Source organism: Hippocampus zosterae, chromosome 1, assembly GCF_025434085.1.
Source record: "Hippocampus zosterae strain Florida chromosome 1, ASM2543408v3, whole genome shotgun sequence".
NCBI lineage: Eukaryota > Metazoa > Chordata > Actinopteri > Syngnathiformes > Syngnathidae > Hippocampus > Hippocampus zosterae.
This window is the reverse complement of record NC_067451.1, coordinates 33,473,951-33,499,060: the sequence shown is the minus strand read 5'-3', so window position 1 is coordinate 33,499,060 and position 25,110 is coordinate 33,473,951. Positions and strand designations below refer to the sequence as shown.

The 25,110-nt window shown below is 42.5% G+C and overlaps 1 protein-coding gene across 4 annotated transcripts in view; it reads right to left on the bottom strand.

The window, feature by feature from the left end:
• Positions 1–25,110, bottom strand: part of ldb2a (LIM domain binding 2a) — a 98,914-nt gene that overhangs the window by 54,999 nt on the left and 18,805 nt on the right. For all 4 annotated transcript variants that reach the window (XM_052059910.1, XM_052059902.1, XM_052059887.1 and 1 more), the window contains exon 2: positions 13,416–13,518. In XM_052059910.1, the coding sequence (XP_051915870.1) occupies positions 13,416–13,518 (103 nt within the window). The remainder of the gene's footprint in view (positions 1–13,415; positions 13,519–25,110) is intronic.

The following is a 25,110-nucleotide window of genomic DNA, read 5'->3' as shown; positions in this document are numbered from 1 at the left end:
TTGCCGCTTTCTCTTCTTTCACGCACTAATTCACTCGGGAGATTTGTGTCGGCGACAAGCCTCCTCGCCGTGGAGCTCACTTGTTTAATTGGCCGGAAAAGACGCCACCGAGAGGCCGAGCTGGACGCGGAGGAAACAAGCCACGTCATACGGCCGCGCAAGTCACTTTAAATTAGGTCTGTGTCTGTGTGTGTGTGTGTTTGTGTGAGAGTTTCAGACAAGGCACAACTCCGGCTAAATCGCTCTAAATTTGAAAGAAAGAAGGTTAGAAACTTGTCAAAATAAACGTCTGTCAAAAAGGAAGGAATGAAACCTGCAGGAACCCAAATTTTTTCGCATTCGGATTTAAGTGTAAAAAAAATTGCGGGGAATACAGATATGAGGTTCAGGACATATTTAAGTCACAACAGGCTCGTTTATGAGGGTACCTGCTTACATTGTCTGCTGTCACGGGTCAGGTGTGGATCTCTGTGTCCTTTTCTGCACACTGTTCTCTACATGAGAGATGTGAGTGGGCCATATTAAAATGACCGGAGCTGCTTTGATTGGCGGTGAAAGGAGTTGATTGTGTCTCCACAACGGAATAAACCATGCTTTTAAAAAATAATAATAATACACAACTTTGCGAGTGTCTGTGAAATTATCAATGTCTAACATGCCGTGGTGCATATTTTAGATGTGTGTGCCGGTTTATTAGGTTTTTATCATTTCTTTATTATCAATTTCATCAATATTATCAATTTTATCGATCAGTACTTTGTGGTGTTTTTTATGTTTATTGTTCGAATGTATTATATTTTATTATTCTCTTTCTTTTAAGTGTATTTTTCTTTTTTTATTGTATTTATTTTATTTTATTGTATTTTATGGTATTTATTCTGAATAGATTTTGTAATTTACTGAATTTCTTGTTCTGTTCTTCTGTTTGTATTTTACATTGTTTTATTTGTCAAGGTGCTAAATGATTATTATCAATCATTGTAGTGACATAAATCCTGCTCGGGAAGCACTCGCAGATCACAATGACAACATTTTGACACAATAGGGTGAAATGGCAGAAACTCATTAACATTCCATCAATTATTAATGGATCCTCGACTATGGTCATTTTTATGTGTGCCGTAAATGTGACAAGTGAACGTACAACGCAACAGTTGTTCATAACATGAACACTGATTTACGCGAGGATGCGTCTCCATGAGGGAGAAGAGTTGCAGGAAGGACGACTAGCAACGACGTTGGGCTCGTCTATTGTTTGAGAGGCCGCCTTTGTGTTTGTGTCGTTTCGGCAGCGGTAGTGAGAAACGGGAAGCCTGAAGAACAGCCCATCCTCACGGACTGCTGGGGCCCTCCGATAGCCGCTGCCCGCCTTCCTGTTGGCACCGTTCCCGCCCTCCACCACCAGATCACAACACTGGCCACACTATTAGGTTCACTTGCACACATTCCAGTGACATCCAATAGTTGAGTTAACAGTATGCAAGTATGAATAAGTATGCATACATGTAGAACGCTAATTATCAGCTTAATACGGAGTGGCACGCGACATGACGTCACCCTTGAATTCCTCTGAGAGACTGTTTACCTGCCTGAGTTGCTGTTGTGGTTTGCAACAGAGTTCAAAGGAATCCGTCAGTTTCGTCAGTTAACATTCAAATGTCCGTCTTTGAGCTGACATAACTGGATCTTTTTTGGGGTCTTGTAGTTGTTTTATTTTTCAACATGCAAAAGGCCTTCGTTAGAATGAACCATGGGAATCTAACTGCAGCCGCGAACTCGATTATGAATAAAATGTACAGAGCAGCCTTCCTCTACATTGCTAAGCAACGTTAGTGATCGACTCGTACATTGGTGTACCTCCGGAGGACGGCGCGCATGGTCTGAAAACATGTCTGGTAAACGGAAGCAAATCTTGCTGTCTCTGAAGGCTGAAATTATCTCTGCCAGACGACGCTCACCCGAGACTACAAATTGGCAAAGTCAACGATTTTGACAATCATCCGTAATGGCAACAAAATAATGGCAGAGTTCGAGGCCAACAGATTGAAAGATGATCGTAAATGGCTTCGGGGCGCGGCACATCCTGAACTGGAGAAGGCACTTTTCATTTGCTGACTGAATGCTTTCTTCATACTACCTCCACATATTTGTAATTTATTGGAAATATTTACAACGAACGAATGTATTTGTTTGCATTAGTAATTGATGATTTTTTGACTTTTTCATGTTTGGGTGTCTTGAAAAGCTGAAACAATAACCGTATTTTCACGTCCCTAAGACGCATATAAAAGTCTGAAGTGTATGCGCCAAATATGTATGTGCCGAGTTCCAAAATCTGTGAATGCTGTTGACTTGGATGACGCTCCCGCTTTGCGGACTAATGTGCCAACACGTTGCTTTTAAAGAGGAATGGTGGGCATAAGGGCATGCGGACGTGAAAGTGGGAAGGGTGGGCATGACAGGGGATGCTAAAGGCATGCCCCCGGTTGGTGCCGGTATGTGCATTGTGCAAAACAACACCCGAAAATGGCACTTACAAAGAGACGCGCTTACGAAACACAGTTTAAACTTCAAGCTATCAGTTACGCGGATGACCTTGAGCAGACGCGAGAGAATTCAAGATCAACTCATCCATGGTGTTTGGTGCTTTTCTTTTATGAAACAGCGCCATCTATCCATCCAGGCAAGGATGACCGTGAGCAGAAACATCCGGCGGGTTACAAGTAAAAGCTGTCCATCGTCCACTCCTACTGTAGTAAAAAGAGTAATGTTCCGCTTTACATTAAATAAAGACGCTTTCTGGGAGATTTTAATCCTTTATTTTGCCACTTTGCTACAGTGAAACTCCTCTCGAACGAAGCATACATGGGCGAAAATACCCCCTAATGTGAAAAAAATCTTCATGCATTAACACCATTCCCATTTTCCTACCCCCCATATGACGAAAAAAAAACCCTGTTGTGTTATACGAAATCAATTTCTCTGCTCCTGCCTCGCAAAGACATTCACTACAACGAAGTCGAATCCAACAGCGACCTCTACTGCTTCGTTCGGAAACGGCAACAGCAACCACCACAATGGTTTACATAGTGAACGATGTTTATTTCAGTCACAGCTGCAAGTTTCCTGAAAGCAACATACTCATACTCTACCATTGGATTACCGAGCATCATCCTGGCCTCTGATTGGCCAAGAGGGACCTCACTGTCTATGTGTGTAAATACTGTAGCTAGATCCGTGGAAGATAGAGTGGAATGCATCCGATTAACTGCTCAGAGTAAATTGCTTGTGGCTCGGCGTACAGTTAAATAAACGAACGTTTCCTGGAATGCTTTACTTGTTATCATGCTAAAAACCTTACGCTAACTGGAGCGCTAATTAGAGAGAAGGCAAGTTCCATCGCACTATGGCCATCAATGACTACGAAGCGTCCGGTGGCTGGCTTTAAAAGTTAATTGCGTGACATCAGCTGAGCAACGCTGTCTTGAGTGGCGATCGAGGGGAGGTCGAGTTAGAGACCGTGAGATGGTGGAAAGGAAAGCCACCGGGTCCAGGAAATATTTGTTAATGTTTGATTCAGACGAGGATGGACGTTACATTGCTAAAATGGCTACAAAACGGACCTTTGGATGTCAAGCAGCTAAGACAAGAAGAGCTCTGATGCTTTAAGAGAGGGTAAAAGTGATAAAAATGAAAGACGGAGGAAGCAAAATAAAAGACATTATCCAAGAAATTGATGTAAGTGAAAGTGAATGTTGATCGTAAAGTTCGCAATTTATTTCCCTTTTTTTCTTTCTACACTGACTATATGAAGTGTCAAATAAGTGTGTGCTCATACTTATGCACTATTGGAATAAAAATAGAGTACACATACGTTTGTGTGCGTGTACACATAGGTTTGGGTGTGTGTGTGTGTTTACATCTGAGATCAAATTTGCTAGAGTGAAAACCCCCCTGTTGCCGCAAACATGATTTCGTTGTAGAGGAGTTTCTCTGTACCTTCACTTGGCTTCCATTACTGACTGTTCTCTCAACCAATCCCAACGTTCCTACATACCTGCTTGGGCTATGGCAAGTCTTGCGGGACAATCAGCATACATTGCATTTTGAATTATAACAAAAAGATTAGAAGACACACGCAAAAAGACAAGAAGACACACACAGCCAAACTACACACATACACATGGACGAGAAGCCGCTCACTTTCGACATCCCAATGAACCACACTGTAGAGAAGAAAGGGACCAGCACATTAGCGGTACACACAACTGGGCACGTGAAGTCGTCTTTTACTGTTTTGCTTGGCTGCCATGGTGATGGACAGAAACGGCCAAAGTGAAGTCACAATTTGTGAATGGATTGGGGACGCTTGGGTTCGCCATTAGACACACACAGCGCTACATCCACTACAACTGCTTTCCTCTGCCCTTTATCTATGATCACAATATCTGGTTGGTTCGCCATTAGACACACACAGCCAGACTACACACATACACATGGACGAGAAGCCGCTCACTTTCGACATCCCAATGAACCACACTGTAGAGAAGAAAGGGACCAGCACGTTAGCGGTACACACAACTGGGCACGTGAAGTCGTCTTTTACTGTTTTGCTTGGCTGCCATGGTGATGTACAGAAACGGCCAAAGTGAAGTCACAATTTGTGAATGGATTGGGGACGCTTGGGCTAACTGTCTGCTTGCACTGTTGTTTGAGTTCACACAAGAAGCGTCATCATTTCTGAGGAGGCGCACGACAACGAGACAGACTCTGACAATGATGCGAGGAAACCTGGCGATTGTGAACTTGCCGTTTATTTCAGAAACATACGATTAGAACTTTGAATGATTTGAGGATGAGGATTGATCAAAAAATAACGAGTACATTGTTAAATATTTCAATAACGTACAACCCAACTCAGTTTTGCTCCCACTGCAATGGGAGAATTGCAGAAATTGCACACGTAACTGCCACTTCGCCTTTTAATAGGGTGTTCCGCATGGTCATGAAAATACGGAAATCTCTCAAATTAAATTCTGCTGATGGACTCTCATTCGGTTAAAATATATAAACATGGTGTGCTCACGCCCACTTGAATCACACAGGCCGCATAAAAACATCATCAAAGTATACCTGCATTAATTTGTGCTTTTATTATTGATTGGAGCACTCCAGAAAAAAAGACCATTCTTCAAGTTGAGTGGATGATGTGGTCCATGACAAAGCAAAATACTAATGATTTTCAATCACATGCAACTATGATGGCTGATGCAGTTGAGGTCAAAGGTTAAATCTGTACATGTCAACTTAACTCAGTGGCAGCTTTGAGGTAAGCATCGATTACAAAGAAAGAACGGAATTGATTTTAAAGTGGAATTTTTATTCTTGTGACTTTACAACCTTTCGAGAATTTTAATCTGTCTCAGACAACATCGAAGCAATTATCTTTCCCTTTTACAGTTGGTCAATGTTTATGAGGAATATTATTTTTCATTCTTTTTTTTGGTAAAATGTGGTTGTGATGCATATTTTGAAATGATTTTAAAAACACTGAATTAAAAAATGTCTTTGTTTTTAAATGTTTTTTCATTAGGTTTGTTTAAAAAATCATAATTAACACAACTTATATTTTTGATATTTCTAAATTCAATTAGACACAACCATTCACGCTCACATTCACACCTAGGGACAATTTAGAGCATTCAATCATGTTCTTTTGGAATGTGGGAGTGTGAGCGTGCGTGGTTGTTCGTCTCTGTGTGCCCTGCGATTGGCTGGCAACCGGTTCAGGGTGTCCCCCGCATACTGCCCGAAGACACCTGGGATAGGCTCCAAGACCCCTCGCGACCCTTGTGAGGATAAGCGGATTGTAAAATTGATGGAGCGATGGATGGATGGATGGATGGACATATACATATATACAGTATATATATACAATATATATATACAGTATATATATATATATATATATATATATATATATATATATATCTCAAACCGCTTCAAACAACAAAGCGTGTGACGGAAAAGTGGTTAGGACTGCACGACTGTTTGTGTTTTATGTTATGTGTTGTGTTTATTATTTTACTTTATGTTAACTGTTTTGTAAAGCGCTTAGTTACAGCTGCCGCTGTTGTGAAAGCGCTATATAAATCAGAATGTATTGTATTGTATTGTATATATATATATATATATATATATATATATATATATATATATATATATGGTATATACCTATATATACCAGAGGCCAGGAAGCTTGAGGGTTCTGCGCAGTATCCTTGCTGTTCCCAGCACTGCACATTTCTGGACTGAGATGTCCGATGTTGTTCCCGGGATCTGTTGCAACCACTCATCTAGTTTGGGGGTCACTGCCCCGAGTGCTCCAACCACAACAGGCACGACTGTCACCTTTACCTTCCAGGCTCTCTCCAGCTCCTCTCTGAGCCATTGGTATTTCTCGAGTTTCTCGTGTTCCTTCTTTCTGATGTTTCCATCACTTGGGAGCGCTACATCCACTACAACTGCTTTCCTCTGCCCTTTATCTATGATCACAATATCTGGTTGGTTCGCCATTACCATCTTGTCAGTCTGGATCTGGAAGTCCCACAAGATCTTCGCTCTGTCATTCTCCACCACCTTTTGGAGGTGTTTCCCATTTTGACCTTGGGGTTTCTAGTTCATACTCCGCACAGATGTTTCGGTACACTATGCCAGCTACCTGGTTATGGCGTTCCATGTAGGCTTTCCCTGCCAGCATCTTACACCCTGCAGTTATGTGTTGGATCGTCTCAGGTGCCTCTTTGCACAACCTACACCTTGGGTCTTGTCTGGTGTGGTATATCTGGGCCTCAATGGCTCTGGTGCTCAGGGCCTGCTCCTGAGCAGCCAGGATGAGTGCCTCTGTGCTGTCCTTCAGGCCAGCCCTCTCTAGCCACTGATAGGACTTCTTGAGATCGGCCACTTCAGTTATGGTCCGGTGGTACATCCCGTGTAGGGGCTTGTCCTCCCACGATGGTCCCTCTTCCAGCGCCTCATCTTCTGTTCCCCATTGTCTGGGACATTCTCTGAGTACGTCATCCGTTGGAGCCTTCTCCTTGATGTATTCATGGAGCTTGGATGTTTCATCCCGGACAGTGGCTCTCACACTCACTAGTCCCTGGCCTCCTTCCTTTCGGCTTGCGTACAGTCTCAGGGTGCTAGATTTGGGACGGAACCCTCCATGCATGGTTAGGAGCTTTCGGGTCTTAATGTCCGTGGTCTGAATCTCTGCCTTTGGCCACCTTATTATTCCTGCAGGGTATCTGATCACTGGCAGGGCATAGATGTTTATTGCCCTGGTCTTATTCTTGCCATTGAGCTGGCTTCTTAGGACTTGCCTCACTCGCTGGAGGTATTTGGCCGTAGCCACTTTCCTTGTTGCCAGTTTGAGGTTGCCATTGGTTTGTGGTATACCGAGGTACTTGTAGCTGTCCTCAATGTCTGCTATTGTTCCTTCAGGGAGTGAGACCCCTTCAGTGCAGACTACCGCAACACACCAAGATCCTGGTTGTGTGGATCAGGGAGTCTATGTCCCTTTCGCTCTTAGCATACAGCTTTATGTCATCCATGTAGAGGAGGTGACTGATCGTAGCTCCATTTCTGAGGCGGTATCCATACCCTGTCTTGGTGATTACTTGGCTTAGGGGGTTCAGTCCTATGCAGAACAGCAGTGGGGAGAGTGCATCACCTTGGTATATGCCACATTTGATGGACACTTGGATAAGTGGCTTGCCATTGGCTTGAAGTGTGGTTTTCCACATCCTCATCGAGTTCGCAAAGAAGGCTCTTAGGGTCCTGTTCACCTTATACAAGCATTCAGTGATCCATGTATCTGGCATTGAGTCATAGGCTTTCTTGTAATCGATTCAGGCTGTGCACAGGTTGGGATGTCGGGACCTGCAGTCTTGTGCGACTGTTCTGTCAACCAGGAGCTGATGTTTGGCTCCTCTGGTAGCTCTACCAATGCCCTTCTGTGCTTCGCTCATGTATTGATCCATGTGTCCACTTATCTTAGCCACAATAATGCCTGACATGAGCTTCCATGTTGTGGAGAGACAGGTTATTGGCCGATAGTTGGATGGGACTGCACCCTTTGGGGGGATCCTTCATGATCAGGATGGTTCGCCCTTCGGTTAGCCATCCTGGGTGAGTCACATCCCTCAGAAGCTGGTTCATTTGTGCTGCTAGGTGCTCATGGAGTGCTGTGAGTTTCTTTAGCCAGTAGGTGTGGACCATGTCCGGGCCTGGTGCTGTCCAGTTCTTCATATCTGAGACTATTTCCCGTATGTCTGCCACTGTTATGGTAACTCGGTTCTGTTCAGGGAGGTTGCTGTGCTCCTCTCTCAGGGTCACCAGCCATTGTGCACTGCTGTTATGTGCAACCTCCTTCTCCCATATGCTTTTCCAGTACCTTTCAGTTTCCAGTCTTGGTGGGTCAGCTCTGTTTTTAGGACCCTGCCACTGAGCGTACACTTTCGCAGGTTGTGTTGCAAACAGCCTGTTTATTCGTCTGGCCTCATTCTCTTTCGTGTACTGCTTTAGGCGGCTGGACAACGCTTGGAGCCTTTGTTTGGCAGGTTCCAGTGCTTCAGGTATGGTCATCTGGATGTACCTCTCGGGTATCGGCCTTTTCATCACACCTCTCTGGGCCTCCATTAATTGACTCACATCTTTCCGGGCCGCCTTGATCTTAGCCTCCAACCGTCTTTTCCATGGTGGGTAACGTATCTCATGGCTTCCATGGTTGCTCTTATAGCCCAGAGTCTCCAGGATCACTGATGCTGAAGCGTATATAATCTCATTGGTTTCCGTGATCGTTACGGTAGGGATCGCCCTCAGTGCTGCATTCACACTTTCCATGAGACTTTCAGGTGGTACTTCACATAGTCGTTGTAATCGGTTTCTAGGTTGCCCAGCTTTCATTCTCGCCATGATCTTAGCTTTCAGGTCAGTTGCTGCCTCGTTCAGCATTTCATTCATTCGGGATGGCCATCCTTGTGGATGTTGGAACACTGAGATACTAGTTGTTTCGTGGTCAACCGTGACTGTGGGTTTCAAAGTAACCATTTAGTCCACATTCTCTGCATGTAACCCCTCTGACTAGGGTTGCTTGAGTAGTAGCATTCCAACAAAGCCATGTTATCGCATCTCGCCCATCTCCGCTTTGTTCCAGTAGCCCATTTTTCATCAAGGTGCTCTGGTTCCCCAGCACCTGACGCAGACCTTGTTTGGCCGGGCGACGTCTGAGCCGGCATGTCATTCATTTTATTGTCTCTCATCATTGTATGAGGTAGGCATTAGCGTGAAGGATCTTGCCCAAGGACCCACACTGGATGGTGTTATGTACTCATTTTTTCCCCCAAGCGGGATTCGAACCACCGTCTCCCGTACGCCAAACCGATGGCGATGCACACACACACATACACACACACACACACACACACACACACACACACACACACACAGTATACATACATAAAGAGAGAGAGAGAGAGAGCGAGAGTGTTCTTGTAACCTTCAGATATGATAAGGAGCCATGTTTGTAATGTCTACAATGACCCCCTTGGGGGTAGATATGACGTTTCGCCGATAAATGGCCACTGTGGCTCGCCTTTCCCACATGTAAGGCCATTCCAGGTTTTTGTAATTTAGGGAAAAGGTTCACTCAAATCAGGCCACAAATGAACCCTGGTCAGTACTTTGGATCCCGCTGGCATGGAAGTATCCCAAACACAACGCAGTAACACCGAAAGGTATACAAAATAATCTTTCAGTTAACCCCACCCCCTTTAGAATCTTCTGGCGCTGTGGTAGCAAAGACAGGCTCAGCTGTCAATCATCAGGGAGAGAAAAGGAGGGGGGGGGGGGGTTACATCCCCGCTCTGCAGCTGAGCCGGCACCACTACCACCGCCGCATCATCCCACCTGTCAATCATGCCGCAAACCTTCAGTCCACCCCGCACCACCGCCGCTACCTCCTCCTTCAAAAACACCCTCCACCCTTTTTCCACTTCTTCAGCGCACACACACACACACACACACACCACCAGCCAATTCAATAAAAACAGCTTCCCATTCCGGCACGCTCGCTGCTGTCAGTCCTTTGATTCGCCAGAAAGGGAGTCGGAGGGCGGCCTTCACCCTCAAGCCCCAACACCACCTGCCCCGGCACCCCTTCCTTTCTTTCATACACACGATTCTACAAAACATTCTTTTTGATATTTTGTACGCTATTGCTTAACAACCCACATGCCTGGGGTAAAATATGTCAAAGATTACAACAATAAATATATGAATTCCTGGAAGAACATTTCACTGTTTCACAATAGGTTCTCTTGTGTTTGTTTAACTTTATAACGTAGAGCTCAATGGCATTTTGATCAGCTAATGCAGGGGTGTCAAACTAATTTTTGTCGCGGGCCACAATGTAGTGACCATTTCTCTTGTTATGACTGTGAAAACATATAATGAAATCAAGACTAATGGTTAATTCTACGATTGTTTAAGTTAGTGTAATGAAAGAAAATGCTGACAATATCTCGCTTATTTATTACATACAGGTATGAGTTGAAATTATTGTACAGATTTTAGCAATCATCGTAAATGTTTGATTTACTTTCGCGGGCCACATAAAATGATGTGGCGTGCCAGATCCGGCCCCCGGGCCCTGAGTTTGACACCTGTGGGCTAATGTTTTAGGATGGGGGAATATTTGAATGTCATTTTTTTTGTCTTATGTTGTAATGCGCGGTTTTGTAAATAATAACAATTATAAAAGACAGAGACAGAGTTTTGCTGATTATGTAAACTACCATAGACCGATTAATCTCACCTGCCCTCGTAAAACCATACTTCAATCAAATGTAAAGTTTGCGAAAAATGATTGGGGATTAGAGTGCCCATTCTCTGCACCAAAGAGGGAGGGTATAATACTTACACAAGACACAAAAAGTCTGAGCTCAGTAAGCTGTTTAATAGTCATTCTTTGCAGATGAGTGAGTACGGCTATATTTTCTGTCTACATGTGTTGCTGTACGGTTTGAGTTCAAATCTGCATTGCTTGTTCGAAGTACCGAACCATCAACATTTTTTTACCAAAATTTTATTTTTTAAACTTGAATTACTGTGAAATAGAAAAATAAAACTGGTTTTATCACCACTCTATTTTTTAAAATTATTTATATATTAAGACTTTAACGCTTGTGTTTAAAAAAAAAACGCAGTAAGTGGTAAGTTTAGCAAAACTTCGATTTAAATATAATTGTAAATAACAATAAAACTATTTTTTATCATTATTTATAATTTTGTAATTATGTAGATTATTGATAAATCGACAAAGACATACAATAGATTTATTCGATTTAATTATTTTATTTTAGAGTTTTTTTTCTGGCTAATGTAAATTTATAAGTAATCGCCAAACATTTTGTCCATAGTGTATATAAAAGGTAATAAAAAGGCTACTCGGAAAGTAGTACTTTTAGTATTTATTGACCTCACATGGATTTTTTTCCAAATCAAATAATCTATATATTTAAATTCTATCAGAATACAGTTAGGGTGTAATTACAGTTTAAACAATGTTTGGGGTGGGCTTTTCTTATTGGAATTTTTTTGCCATAGCAAGGGTTGACTGAATTCTTATAACAGTGAAGTTTCATTGACTCTTTAATAAGTGGTCATCTTCCTGTTGCAACAATTGCATCACACACTTTCGTGCCGTTGTTCTCATTTGGGGGGAAACAGCCTTGCTCTTTGGTTGCATCACGACACTTTCATCAGATGCCTCCAGCCAGACAAGGGCCGCGATGGCAACTGGAGCGCTGGTATGTAATTATGTGTGTGTGTGTGTGTGTGTATTGAATATTCGGCGCGGTGCACAATAATTGTCTGATGGAGTGTTGTTTGGCGTAAACAACACACCCCTCTCACACTCCCACCAGGCTATTTTTGACACTCAGGCAAGCATTAAAAATATTAGGGGGAACAAAGCAATATAGCATCATGGTTGTAAAAAGACTTTAATGTGTTCTCTTACGACGTGAGGGAGACTCTACGCGTACCCCCGAATTGTCTTTTGAAATCATGAGGAGGTTGATGATTGGTTGAGCTGTTGCTGTTGTTACTATCCATTCATTGTCCGATCCGCTTAGCCTCACACGGGTCACGGGGCGTGCTGGAGCCTATCCCAGCTGTCTTGGGGCAGTAGCCGGGGTGCACCCTGAACTGGTTGCCAGCCAGTCGCAGGGCACACATAGACGAACAACCATCCGTGCTCACATTCACACCCAGGGACAATTTAGAGAGTTCCTTTAACCTGCCATGCATGTTTCTGAAATGTGGGAGGAAACTGAAGTACCCGGAGAGGTTTCCTCCCACGTTGTAAAAACATGCATCACAGGTCAATGAAACACTCAAAATTGTCCCTCGGTATGAGTGTGAGTGCAAATAGTTGTTTGTCTATGTGTGCCCTGCGATTGGCTGGCAACCGGTTCAGGGTGTCCCCCGCCTGCTGCCTGAAGACAGCACCAGCATGTGCTGACACTTGTGAGGATAAGCAAAATAGAAAATGAATGGATGGAATTTGAGAGAAGCCAGCAGATGTCGACTAGCTTGTAGTATGTCTTCCTATTTGTTCAAGTCAAGTCAAATGTCTTTAAATAGCCCTTAATCACGCAAGAGGCTAAAAAATTTGAGAAAACAAAAAGCTCTCTTTTCCTTTGTTTAGTAAAATCCTGCTGCTGCTGCGGATCATACTGTTTTCTCCACAGATGGATACGTAATCGGAAGCTGGTGAGTGACATTGAGTCATCTCCGCTTTGGCTGCCGCTAAGCCTCGTGCTTCTCGGGGGAGTTGCAGGGGGGAGGAAGGTAGGTTTCCGCCTCGATGCCATTGGAGCATGTGTCTTTTAATTTATTTTTTGTTTTATTTTTACATCTGAAAAGCAAAAACCGTTGCCTCGTCTCCGCTGTGACGGAGCAGAGTCACGCACGCACCGTGTCCTTATCTGCGTCAATATGTCTGCAGCATGCAGATGAGACCAAGAGGGACACGATATTGAATAATAATGGCAATAACACACTATGCAAACATGTAGCCTCAGCCTTTTAATAAATGATAAACTAGTATCACTGCACATTGTGGGGGACCCGGTTGATGGAGTTGACTGCGAGAGTGGAGTTTAAAACAAAATAAAAACAAGGGTAATGGAGAAACAAAGAGAAGTGAGAGGGACTGGATGGAACAAATAGTTTTGTATGTCCCCAGCAACATGAACATGGGCACGCAGAACCACCTCTCAGAGTTTAGTGTGAAAGTGGGGTCAGTGCTTCTGTTTTGCTTGGCAACTGAGAATTCCAAACATCGCCCTTACTGTATCTCTTTGGTCCGTCCTCCAGGCAGAAGGACAGCGTGAGCGTGGCGTCCTCCTCAAAGAACTCTGTGGCGAAGGCGTCCCACCACAAACTGTCGCTTTCCTATCCAAAAGACAAATCAGAAAACGCATTAAGAATCTATACATCGTGTGAAAATGACGTGCGTGAGCAATCGGCAAAATGGACACACACACATCTGGGTCCTCGACACGGTCATTAACGCAAAAAAATTCATTCGATTAATTGGAAGACTTCCAAGATGCCTTTGATGTTTACAAAATCGTGGAGGTGGGGGCTCATTGAGGATCTAAACTCTCTTTGCTCCGTACAAAATCTTGCAAGTTTCAGCGGAGACTAAAATGGCTTTGAAGTTCACACAAACGTACAGTACGTAAGGTTCACGGAAGGCTCTGATTTGTCTTGGTTGTTTATGAAAAAAATAGATGCATGGTTCACCAAATTTTATTTATTATTTTACAAAAGAGACTGAACTGCCTTTTCAGAGCTTGTCTCATGCTAGACTCCACAATGATCGATTTTTACAAAAACAGGCCTGTTCGTTAAGTTCGGGGAAGAGTTAAATTGTCTTTGAAGTTGAACAAAATGTACTGCATGCTTGATTAATTGAAAACGCAAAATCACCTTATGTTTACGAAACATGCGCATGGGGCCGCAATTAACGATTATTTTAATAATTAATTAATTTGTTGGTTGCTTTGTCGATTATTAAATGAATCAGATAAAAAATATCGTGTTTTAATTTCCAACCCTTTATTCAAAAACGGGACATTATTTCATATTGATGGGGTAGAAATTGGAAAAGAAAAACTGATTAGGATTCAGGAAGCGGTCCATATCATTTCAGGCAAAACTACTGATCATTGTTTTCCAAAGCAAAATCAAATGTTTTATTTTAATTCTAGAGCACAAAAATCATCAGTCTGCATTCATTCATGTGCTATAGAAGCCTTCCGAATATTTACTGTGAAGAACGTAAAATCTTGAAAATTTGAACAATTTGAAATTTAAAAAGGGTATCTCAATGATTAATCGATGATGAAAAGTAATGACCGAATCATTTGATAATCTATTATTGCTTAATCGTTGCACTTCGACATATGCATTTGCTTCATTGCAAACAAAATTATATTTGTTTTTCCAAAAACGTATACGTTGGGCTCACAAGAGACTTTGCTGTTCACAAAATGAATCGATGAAGTTCATGGAGGTCTGAATTGATTTTGATGGATCCAAAAACATGTATCTTAGGTTCATTGCCTTCGTTTTATGGAAGACACTAAATTGTTTTTTTATGTTTACAAGATCATCAACGTGTGGTGAACAAAAACCTAAATTGCATGTTGGGTTTTCACAGGCATGCACGTACTGTATGTGAGGCTCGTGGAGCTCATGGAAGACTGGAGCATCTTTGAAGTTGACAAACTCACGCTTGCCTGGTTCATTGGGGACGAAATTGTCTTTGATGTCTTCATCACCTATGTAAGGTTCTTGAAAGGCTCCCAATGTCCTTTGAAGTTTCGTTGGGCTCATAAAGACTTCAAATGTCTTTTGAAGTTGACAAAAACTTGTACGTAAAGTTCACTGGAGGTTAAACTGGTTTGGATGTTTACAGACACATGCACATTAGCTTCATGGAGGACTAAATCCAGCATTTTAAGTTTGTTACTGAATATTGAAGACTAAATTGTCTTGGTGTCCCACGGGCTGATAGAAAGAAGCCGCAGTTCGGTTCAGGGCTTAGACTTTTCTTCATCGTGGACTTGGCCTGAGGCGTTAACAATTGGTCGTGAATTCCCACCGCTCTGAATGCTACAAGCTTCACACCATGGAAGGATGCTCGGCGCTCTTTAAAAAAAAAAAAAACACTTCTCTACTGGCTCTCCATCCTCCATATTTGTCATAAATAACACTCTACGCGCTAACGTGAGCTTTAATGATAATGGGATTACGTCGGAGACTGGCAGTTCTTCACTGTTGTTACGTTCATTCCCAGCAAGTCCAGATGGGATTTACCGACTCCCCCCCCACCCCTCGTTTAGGACTTAGCGTTGATGCTAATATGCTCTGACAAGTTATGACATATCACCACCTTTCTTTAAGCGCGCTGAGCACTTTCCACATGCTGACAATTAGCCACACCGCCATCCAGATGTGTGCGACAAGCTCGTCCCATCGTGAAAAAAAAAATGTTAACGTTCAAATATAGAATCAGAGTCGGGCATCCTACAGCCCATGGCCCACAAAATCAATGGAATGGCCCACCATGAAATTCTAAAACCAAACATTTGGTCCAGCTTTGACCATGTCAGTTTCCTGTTTTCCTGCGAGTCGATAACTTTATCCACATGCTCCGCCCACACACAACGATGAAAATGAAAACCTTTCGCAATTTAGCATGCTCCGTCTGTCAGTCATACATGGTTCAAATTTGCCAGCAATCTGACAAACCAGCGAGAGGGGCCTCCCAAAATGGACAAATTGAGCCGAAACTGACAGTTTCAAAGCAAAATGAATGACGCCCCCTCCCCATGTTTTTTTCAAGAATGGCCTCTTGATTTTTTTTTTTGTGGTGTTACCAAATGAAGCTGCCGTCAGGCAGTTAGTTTTGTGCTTTATCACGAGCGAAAAATATCACCACATTGCTCTTGCCATTTCAAAAGACTCTTTAAAATATTCAACATTCTTCAAAACCACCAAAAGGAGCCAAAAATGTACATGTCAAAACAAAATGGCAGACCTCTTGTGAGTTTTAGATTCTTGAGACTTTTTTATGAGGGGATATCCTCATAATAGATGTGCCTGCTAAATTTCATGTAGCGAAGTGAACTTCACAACCTGTGCAATGAGCCAAATGCTACTTCGCCATATGTCAGGACAAATACATTACGTAGCAGTGGTTCCCAACCATCGTTTACTGCATCGTTACTAAAAATGTGTTTACTGCAAACAACAAATACAAGTTTTCGTTTCAATATCTATGTCAGCTGCGTATCGTGGCAGGACGCACAATGAGATGCTCTTCGGACGTTCTGGTATATCTGTTGAAAAAAATAATAATATGCACGCAACACTTTTGTTATTGCTTCCATTTTTTTCCACGAGCTAAACTTTTTCGATCTGCACAAAATGACCACTTTTCTCAATTGTTGTTCACAATTCTGTCGACATCTGTCTTTGAGAGCACTTCTCCATTGGTGAAATCATCCATCGACCTCACAGGAGTGGCACATTATGACGCTAATTAAACAGCACGATTACTGCATAGGTTCTTTGAGGATTTCTAACTTGAATAAATATCATGTATGAATTATAATAACAATGATAGAAACAGGTAGGTTTTATAACATTTTGGGGGCATATAAATCCCGATCTCCAACTAGAGCACCCCTCTAAGGCCAGCTGCCGGCACCAAACCAACACGGCCACTTGCAGATGACATATTTAGCGTAGTCCAAGATCCCCTCGGCCTTCCTGTGTTGAGGTGCACCGCACCGCTCGCCTCCCTGCAACCGGCTGACAGACAACATCCTCCCTTCATTCACGCCTTCAGCCTCTCTGACAAGCCGCTTGCCGTGACCATGTTTGTTGTCAATTATGACAAATCAGCCCCACCCCCACAACCTCCTCTCCGCCAACGGGTGATGGTGAACCCCGCTCGGTCGCAGGCGGACACGCCATCAAATTACAAACAGAATGCACCCCGACACAACACGTCATCCACTCATTTTTCATCCATCTGGAAAGGGCCGATACCAAACTCTACCTACCTGCCCGTGTGACTTACCCACCTCATTTCCTGGAATCTAGCCACACTCAAAGGATCGCATGCACAACTTTATTGAGTGCTTTCTTGAGTCAGCATCATCCTGCACATCAGGGATGTAACCGGAAGGTTTTTTTTTTTCTCCACAGGGTGACCAGAGTAATAAAATAGTTCATTGAGAGGTTTGCTGTACCGTAAATGCAGATATGTGCATTCACAAGCTCGTAATCTCCTCTGTCACTGAGAAGTCATTGTTTTTCATACCATCCGCAGTCAGGGTTTCATGACAGAAATACAATACAAGAAAGATTAAGTCTCAGTAAAAAGCTACTTTTTGCTGATCTTAATTTACTGTAGTAATACTGTACCATTTCATCCATTGCTTTGCTGTAGTGTACCATCTCACTGTTTACTTCTATGTCACGCACCGATTTGTTAGCTAACAGAATCATCAATTGTCACTGACTGCCGATGCCATTTTATAAACAATTTCAAATTTTGCTTTTTACATTGGTTTACTAATCAGCTTTCACTCGTCTGCGTGAATATTTTTTCCCCCTGCTATTGCTTCCAGCCTCTTCCAAGAGTGGAGTGTGGGCGTTTTAAGGAGCCTGATCTCTGAGAAACAACATTTTCTGAAAGCCTGTTCAGCTCCCGAATAGAAACCAGCCCCAGCGAAGCTACAGATGAGAAGCAAGTTTGACAGAGACACAAGAGAGCCTCAGGTTATACTGTACATGTGGGAGCATAGAATGACTGAGCAGCAGATATGCAGAAAGCTTGTTTAGCAAGCGAGCCTTTATTTGGTGGTCTTCAAGATAGCCAAAGCATCCACAGATAACCCATTAAACTCTGCTCTCTGCTTGGGCTTAAAAAAAGGGAGCAATTTTAGCCATTCAGAAGACTAAAGAAAGTTACAGGTGAACATTGTTGTGAAAAAAATGGTAGAAATTGGATAATAGGGAAGAGAATGATACAATGGAATACAATACAAGCATAAAAATCTAACCATACATACAATGATGTCATAACTTAGGACAGCACACCTGCAAAACTGCTTTGGGAAAGCCCAGTGCCAATTTGCTTTGTGCACCGAAATGATCCAGATGCACAGAAATGCAGTTGTAAGGAGTTTTGCTATTGTTGATATGGCATGACTCCTTCTTGTGACTGCTGCTCTGACATCATTCAGAAGTTTGAAAATGACCTTGCTGAATGGATGTTATGTTGTGCTCATTTTGCTTTCTGGCATTTCAAAAATGTTCGCAGAAGAGGTAATGTTCACTACCTCTCATTTTTTAGTTATGCTGGTCTCGCCATGCATACTGGTTTGCATCTGTCTTTTCGTAGCACTATTTCAAGATGCTAAATCAGCTAGCGTAATTTTCCCACGTATGAAAAATCCCATTGCACATTTTAAAAATCTCACAATGCGTTCAATGTAAAACACAGCAATTTAGCAAAATTTGACACAATCCGAGTGGCTACTGGTTGGGCGATCAGCTTTCACATCTGTTACCCTCCGCAATCAAGGTTGCGCCTGTTTTTGCATGTGCAAACCTTTTGTAATTCACATGGAATAAGAAATCATAAACACGTTAAAGCTCAAATTAGAATACTACAAGCCATAATCAGTGCAGGTTCATTTAGTGGTCCGCGGCATTTTCACAGCGCTGTTCTAATCATGTCCAGTTGTTACACATGTTTTAACCTTCTTGGTTTTAAAATGTTGCTGCACTTGGCCAATGCACAGCAGCCAACACGGGCAGCCATGCATTATGTAAATGAAGCTAAATTAATGCAGGAAAAAAAATCACACTTTGCCCTTCAATAGGCCGACTTTCACCAGAAAGTCGACACATAAACATGGATGCACACATCATATGAAGCGACCATATCAAGCACTGAAGACAAATCCCTTCCTCAGTATTGTGTTTCTTCCTACCGTTCTCCCTGTCCTTTATTTGCTATGTGGTGTAGTGCAGAGGTCCCCAATCTTTTTTGCCCCATGGACCGCTTTCATGTCAGACAATATTTTCAAGGACCGGCCTTTAAGGTCGGATAGATACAATAATATAATATGAGATGACCTGCATGAAAAGTTTGGTATTTTCAAAATATAATAGCAAACATGAATCATGACACAAGGAACGTCCTATCTGGTCGGAACACTATCTGGGCGCTACGGTAACGTTTAAACCTTCAAAATAAGATACGCCGTAAATAAAAAGTGCATGAAGAATACGACTCACCAACGGCGCTTATTATGCAGAGTAGGCTTGGTGTGTGGGAATCTCCCGGTGAGATAAAGCCGTATTTGAAATAGGCCTCCTGATACTGTCTATTAAATGTAGTCTTCTTTTTCTTGAACGTCATAGACTCTTCTTCTGTCTCCTAGATGGGCCTTTTCTCCTTCCCGAAAAAAAACTTGTGTTTTATGCGGTAACCTATCACGTGACCGAGAAGTGTGTATTCACCTGAGTCAAGAGTGACATGCCGTAGACCGATATAACTGAGAATCCGGTAATTTTTCAAAATAAAACATCTTTCAGATTCCGAAATGAATAAAACAGAAGGAATTTAAATTAATTATTCTTTCTGTGCGGCCCGGCACCAGATGATATCGGTCCGCGGCCCGGTGGTTGGGGACCCCTGGTGTAGTGGACCCAAAAACGACACACACACTAATTTGATTTTTATTTTATTATTAATTATTATAATAAAGAATTATTTATTTATTTATTTATTTGGGACAGTGCACATTAAACAACACAAGAATTAACAGTGTAAATGCACCGAACTTATCATAAATGCTAGACACACAAAAATTTGATCCGACGACTGATAACTTTGTCCAACAACCTAGCAAAAACCTAGCACCTAGTCAACCTAGCAAAAAGTGGATGCCCAAATGTTTGAATTGCTCACTTTTGCTAAATGAATTCTGCCTTGCAAAAAAGTTTGACATGACCACAAGCGATTTTGTTCGATTAATTGCACTTGGGAATAATCCACCAAACTAATTTGACATGAACACAAAGTATTTTGCTCAAAAGATTCAACAGTCAGTAACCTACTTTGCCATGAACATGTGGTATTTTGCCCTGGAAATTCCGCCTAGGAACAAATGAATGCACATACGTTTGACATGGTCGCTCATGATTTCAGCCAACAACAAGCCACCACGCCTAGCTTGCTATGCGCACGAGTGATTTTGCCCAGCGAAATCTGCTTAGCAACAAGTAAAGGCACCAGTTTTGTATGGTCGCTGATGATTTCACCCAACAAGTTTCGGCTAGCGACAAGTCACCAACGCTAGTTTGCCATGAACACAAGTGATTTTGTCTAGCGCATTTTGCCTAGCAATGAGCGAATGCGCAAAAAAAATTGCCTCGATCACTGATGATGTCACAAAGGAATTTCTGCCCTAGCAATGCTCGGCAGTTGGACATGACCGAAAAATAATGCCGCCAAGCAATTAGCAACTGTGCAAGTTTGACGTGACGAAATGGACACATGGAGGAAAAATAAGCAGTCATCAGCAGCCATATTCTGCCCCCTGTTTTTATGTGATAGAGTTCAACCGAGTTCATATCCACAGAGAATATCAGGAAAATGATGTAACATGCAGAAAGCAAAAGCCGCCTGCTAACTAACCTTAAGCTGCTATTAATTTTTAATGATGAAATATAATGTAGTTGAATATTTTACACGACAACATACGAATTGGGTTGATTTGGTTCGGGTAGTAGGTTTTAAGTAAATCTCCAGCAGCTGGCTTAATGCGTGGGCAGGCTAGGATGAATACAATCGACTTTTTCCCTGCTAATCAGCTCAGAGAAGTTAGTTCTGGCTAGCATGTTGGGAATGTAAATCATCCCACCACACAGCGACTTCCAGCTATTTTTCTGAGTGGGGAAGGGAGGAGGGTTAGGTTACGGGCTGCCATATGTTATATTTGCGATTGGAACGTATATGTCCCACATCATCACTTGTTTTTTTTCCTCCAGTGTATCTTGACAGGCAGGTACGATTATATATTCCGGTATATATTCTTTATCCTCTGTGAAAAACACCTACATAACAACAACTGACTGAGTCACAGCAGTTGTAAATTTTCTTCATTTTTGTCACTATTATACTGCCCCCCCCCAATGGCCAAGTCAAAGACACCAAAAGAAGGTGCAATTAATTGATGCTAATGATGCACAAAATGTTTAATTCTTTACACTCTAATTACGTTACTACTCTTATTTGATATCATAGAGCAGTGGTTCTTAACCTGGGTTCGATCAAAACCACTGGGGTTTGGTGAATCGGTCTCAGGGGTTTGACGGAGCCTCTGCCGTGGAGACACACCGGACTCAACAAGTCAATTAGTTATGACACGCCCGCTTGGCCATCACTGGCTGCTGATGATCACATAACATTGCTTGTCCAATCAGTGCTGCAGGAAATTCAGATCACTCAGCAGTCAACACACGTTGACAACTGTGTCAACTGTCATGATAGTATGTTGTGTAATTTTTTTTAGAATGTGTTAATACATGCTAACTATGTCGAGCAAAAAAAAAAAAAAAAACAATCTGGTTGGGCGAATATGTACCACATGGATTCACATGCATCATGGAATGTGATGGGACTCAGCGTCCTATCTGCATTATTTGTCATACCAAGTTGAGCAACTCTAGTCTCGCAAGGGCAAAACTGAAGGAACACTTCTTGAATCAGAATTTTATTTTTCAGTAATGAAGGGTTCGATAAATGTACAATGAACTTGTTGGCTTCTGAACCTCTAATAAGGTAAAAAACGACTGTTATAGAGTGCTAATTTCCTGATTTAGTAACACATTACAACAATCAGTGAAACCGATGTCTTGGGCTAAATATAAAGTATGTGCGTGTATGTGTGTGTGTGTGTGTGTGTGTATACATACATACATATATATATATATATATATATATATATATATATATATTATATATATATATATATATATATATATATATATATATATATATATATATATATATATATAGGCCGCCCCGGTAGTCCAGTGGTTAGCACGTCGGCTTCACAGTGCAGAGGTACCGGGTTCGATTCCAGCTCCGGCAGTTTGCACGTTCTCCCCGGGCCTGCGTGGGTTTTCTCCGGGTGCTCCGGTTTCCTCCCACATTCCAAAAACATGCGTAGCAGGCTGATTGAACACTCTAAATTGTCCCTAGGTCTGAGTGTGAGCGTGTATGGTTGTTCGTTTCTGTGTGCTCTGCGATTGGCTGGCAACCGATTCAGGGTGTCCCCCGCCTACTGCCCGGAGACAGCTGGGATAGGCTCCAGCACCCCCCGCGACCCTAGTGGGGATCAAGCAGCTCGGAAGATGAATGAATGAATATATATATATATATATATATATATATATATATTAGAGCTGTCAAACGATTGAAATATTTTATCTAATTAAAAATGCAACTGTCATAATTAACTCAAATGAACTAAAAAAATTAATCGTGATTTCTCACACATTTTTTATCATTTCTGAGTTTCCTTTTACATTTTTTGTCCTATTTCTCCCCATTTTAATGCTCTCATTGTCACGTCCCGTGTCTACCTGCAGGGGGCGGGCTTTCTCCCCGCCGACTGCACACCTGTTATTCATTCGGGATGATTATTCTTCCTTTATTAGGAGACTCCGGTAGTTTACTCACTGCCGGAGAATTCCACGCCGTGCCATATTGCTCTCGTGCTCTATTTCGCTATTTGTTATTTGACTCGTTGCCTTTTTGCCTTACGGCCGATACTCTTGTGATTCGCGTTTTGCCTCTAAGATTTTGTATTTATCGTATTTCCGCCAATTCAGGCCCTCCTCGCGTTTTTTGTTTTCCGCGAGCGTTTTCTGTTGTTACCTTATTTTTCCCCTGGTCCTTATTTGACCAGCGCTTTTTGTTATTCTTCCTGTCGGGTATTTTGTGTTTCGTATTAAAGACTCTTTTTGTTCTTTGACAAGATCTCATTTTCTGTCTGCTATCTCGGGGATCCACTTCCTTATTTTTGTTGTGCACGAAGCGATCTGTCTATCGCTTCGGGCACAACGTGACACTCATCAACATGGAATCATGAATCAATTTCTATGTGCCAAATGCAAATATTTACTGAAATAACAAAAATAACAATTTCGATTTTCAATTTTACATGAACATTTTTCACTTGGAGCAGTTATTCACACATAATCTTTCACACAATATTACTGTCCATCAACAACAGTGAAACAAAATATTTTGTCACACAGCAGCCGCTTTAACAGCTTTTTTAATGAAATCAAAACAGAGCAATATAACATTATAAAGTGCACATCTAAGGTAAACTAGTGCTCAGCCTATAGTGGATTCAAACCATGGTTGCATACTTCGTTTTTCCCAAGTTTGTTTCTATATGTTTGTTGAAGAATAATGAGACACCGGACACCAGCGTTCGTTATGTGCCCTGTATTCAAAACTGCCGGCCGTACAAACAAGAGCACGCACTTCCCCCGTGCTGCTGGGGCAAACCATTCTGAAAGAGGGGAGTTTCACTCCCCCTAACACAGTCGGGCTATGTTGATTGTGTTGGTCCTTCTTGTGCGGAAGTCTCTCTACGGTTATATATATATAAGCGGCTGGATAGCTCAAAGCGGCTGGATAGCTCAGTTGGTAAGGCATCGGTTTGGCATACGGGAGACGGTGGTTCGAATCCCGCTTGGGGCAAAAATGAGCACATAACACCATCCAGTGTGGGTCCTTGGGCAAGATCCTTCACGCTAATGCCTACCTCATACAATGATGAGAGACAATAAAACGAATGACATGCCGGCTCAGACGTCGCCCGGCCAAACAAGGTCTGCGTCAGGTGCTGGGGAACCAGAGCACCTTGATGAAAAATGGGCTACTGGAACGAAATGGAGATGGGCGAGATGCGATAACATGACTCTGTTGGAATGCTACTACTCAAGCAACCCAGGGGCGTGCGGTCAGGGGAGGCAGGTGAGGCAGTGCCGCACCTCTGAACGCGCATTGCATTGCGCAATCATCACAAACTGGGTTGATACATGCAACTGGCACGTCCTGCTTGCCGTACATCTGCACATCAGCAATATAACATTTGCAGATACATATATTTGATCTGCTTTTCCTAAGTCTGGCTAATGTTTTTAAACCATTAAAGTTTAATGTTTTTTTGGTGACATATTTAGATTTGCTGATGGGAAATAAAACCGCAGTGAAAAGGCATAGGTTGCGGCAGATCGTTCTCTGCCGCAATTAAGAGGGCGTACGTGAGCAAACAGGTACGTTGCGCTCTTCTTCTGTGCAGAGGCGCCAGGCGAGTCAAGTGCGATCCTTTTTTAAATTTGCTACGTCGGACAGCCAAAATGGAAGAAAAGGATTATATATCGAAGCTTAAAAACTTCTCAAAACTGGACTTTCAGTCAAAAGTGGACGTGATTAACACAGGTAGACCAACGCCGGAGTGAAAAGGTTTGCTTCAAACTACGGGACAGCCCGGACAACTTTTCAAACGGAGTGGTAAAGCCAAAAAGAACGGTGATGTGGCTGTCCTTCGAAAACCCGTCTTTACTGTTTTCCCTGCCTTTTGTTCTCAACTTATCTGGATATTGTGATATGAAAAGCGCAAGGATCGATTTGGCATTGAACGAACAGCGGAGGTTCAACGTTAGCATCCGCAATGCCAAGGTAAGGGAAAACCGAGAGATTGTGAAAGACCTCATTCATGCAACCTGCTTTTTCGCTAAACGGGAGTTGGCATTTCGTGGTCACGACGAGAGGGCAAGCTCTTCTAATCGTGGCGATTATGTAGAACTATCACATGTTTTTGATGAGAAAGATGAGAGGTTAGCTAGACATTTGGACTCATCCAG